Source organism: Penaeus monodon, chromosome 20 (assembly GCF_015228065.2).
Source record: "Penaeus monodon isolate SGIC_2016 chromosome 20, NSTDA_Pmon_1, whole genome shotgun sequence".
Lineage (NCBI taxonomy): Eukaryota > Metazoa > Arthropoda > Malacostraca > Decapoda > Penaeidae > Penaeus > Penaeus monodon.
This window is the reverse complement of record NC_051405.1, coordinates 12,598,932-12,599,906: the sequence shown is the minus strand read 5'-3', so window position 1 is coordinate 12,599,906 and position 975 is coordinate 12,598,932. Positions and strand designations below refer to the sequence as shown.

Genomic DNA, 975 nt, shown 5'->3' with positions numbered 1-975 from the left:
ATGCCCTAGTCCCATGGCATTACAGGAGCCCAGGTGCTAGCCATGGTAATCCCCAGCGACGCCGAGGTTCCAGAGGGCGGGGCGCCCCAACCAGCCCTGTGTCTCCCCCTCCCTGCTGATCCTAAAGCCCTTGAGGAAACTGCTCGACAGGACACAGCTCCTCTAGCAGGTTTAATGCTTACGTGCTTTTTGATTACTCATTTGCCAAGCTATTTAATTGTGGCTTAGTATGTTCACCATTTGTATATCTCCGTATGATATTCTCCTTGTGTCTAACCTGTGAAGAGATGAATGTATCTGACGGTAGTGTAGCAAGGTTCCCCAAAGATTATGTTGGGCTAACAAAGGTTTATGTCGTCTGTCTTGTTCCTTGTCTTTGGAAATATCTGTTTGATCATTCTATACTCACTCTCGTCCTTCTACTTGTCAGCTTATCTTCCGCTTTTATCGGAAGCCTCTAAGGGTTTTTAACCAACTTTCCTCAAAAATGTTAAATTCTGTTTCGTTGGTTTCCCGTCACGGTTTTCTCAAAGGGAGATCCATCCCGGGCTCTTATGTCGTTGTCCCAAATATCTCCAAGATTTCTGACAGGGTCTAGCACAAGGCGCTGTTTGCCAAGCTGATCCAAGACTTGTCGCCTCGTTAGTAATCCAGCTGACACTTTCAGACTTACACTCTTTATTCTGCGCAGTGAGAAGGCCTTTCACTTACGGTTATCGGTCAAATGAGATTGCAGGTTCCATTTAGAATATCTATTTATTGGATCTTGTGATTCTTTTCTTATATATATCTAGGTCACTCTTTATTCCGTTTGCTCTCCTGCGAATGTATTATACGCGGTAAGACAACCTTACTTGTTTCGAGACACTTACACCACGATATATAGCTACATTTTTTTCAGTAGGCCGTAGTATATGATGAATATTATCATTATTGCTACCAATGACAGAGTGCAAGTATCAAACGAAATATCAA

At 43.2% G+C, this 975-nt stretch overlaps 1 protein-coding gene across 1 annotated transcript in view; it reads left to right on the top strand.

Moving 5' to 3' along the window:
* LOC119585634 (sialin-like) overlaps positions 1-975 on the top strand; it is a gene marked incomplete at its 3' end in the record, with an annotated part of 7,110 nt that overhangs the window by 989 nt on the left and 5,146 nt on the right. Inside the window, 1 exon segment of the mRNA XM_037934304.1 lies at positions 26-169. Coding sequence (XP_037790232.1) covers positions 26-169 — 144 coding nt within the window.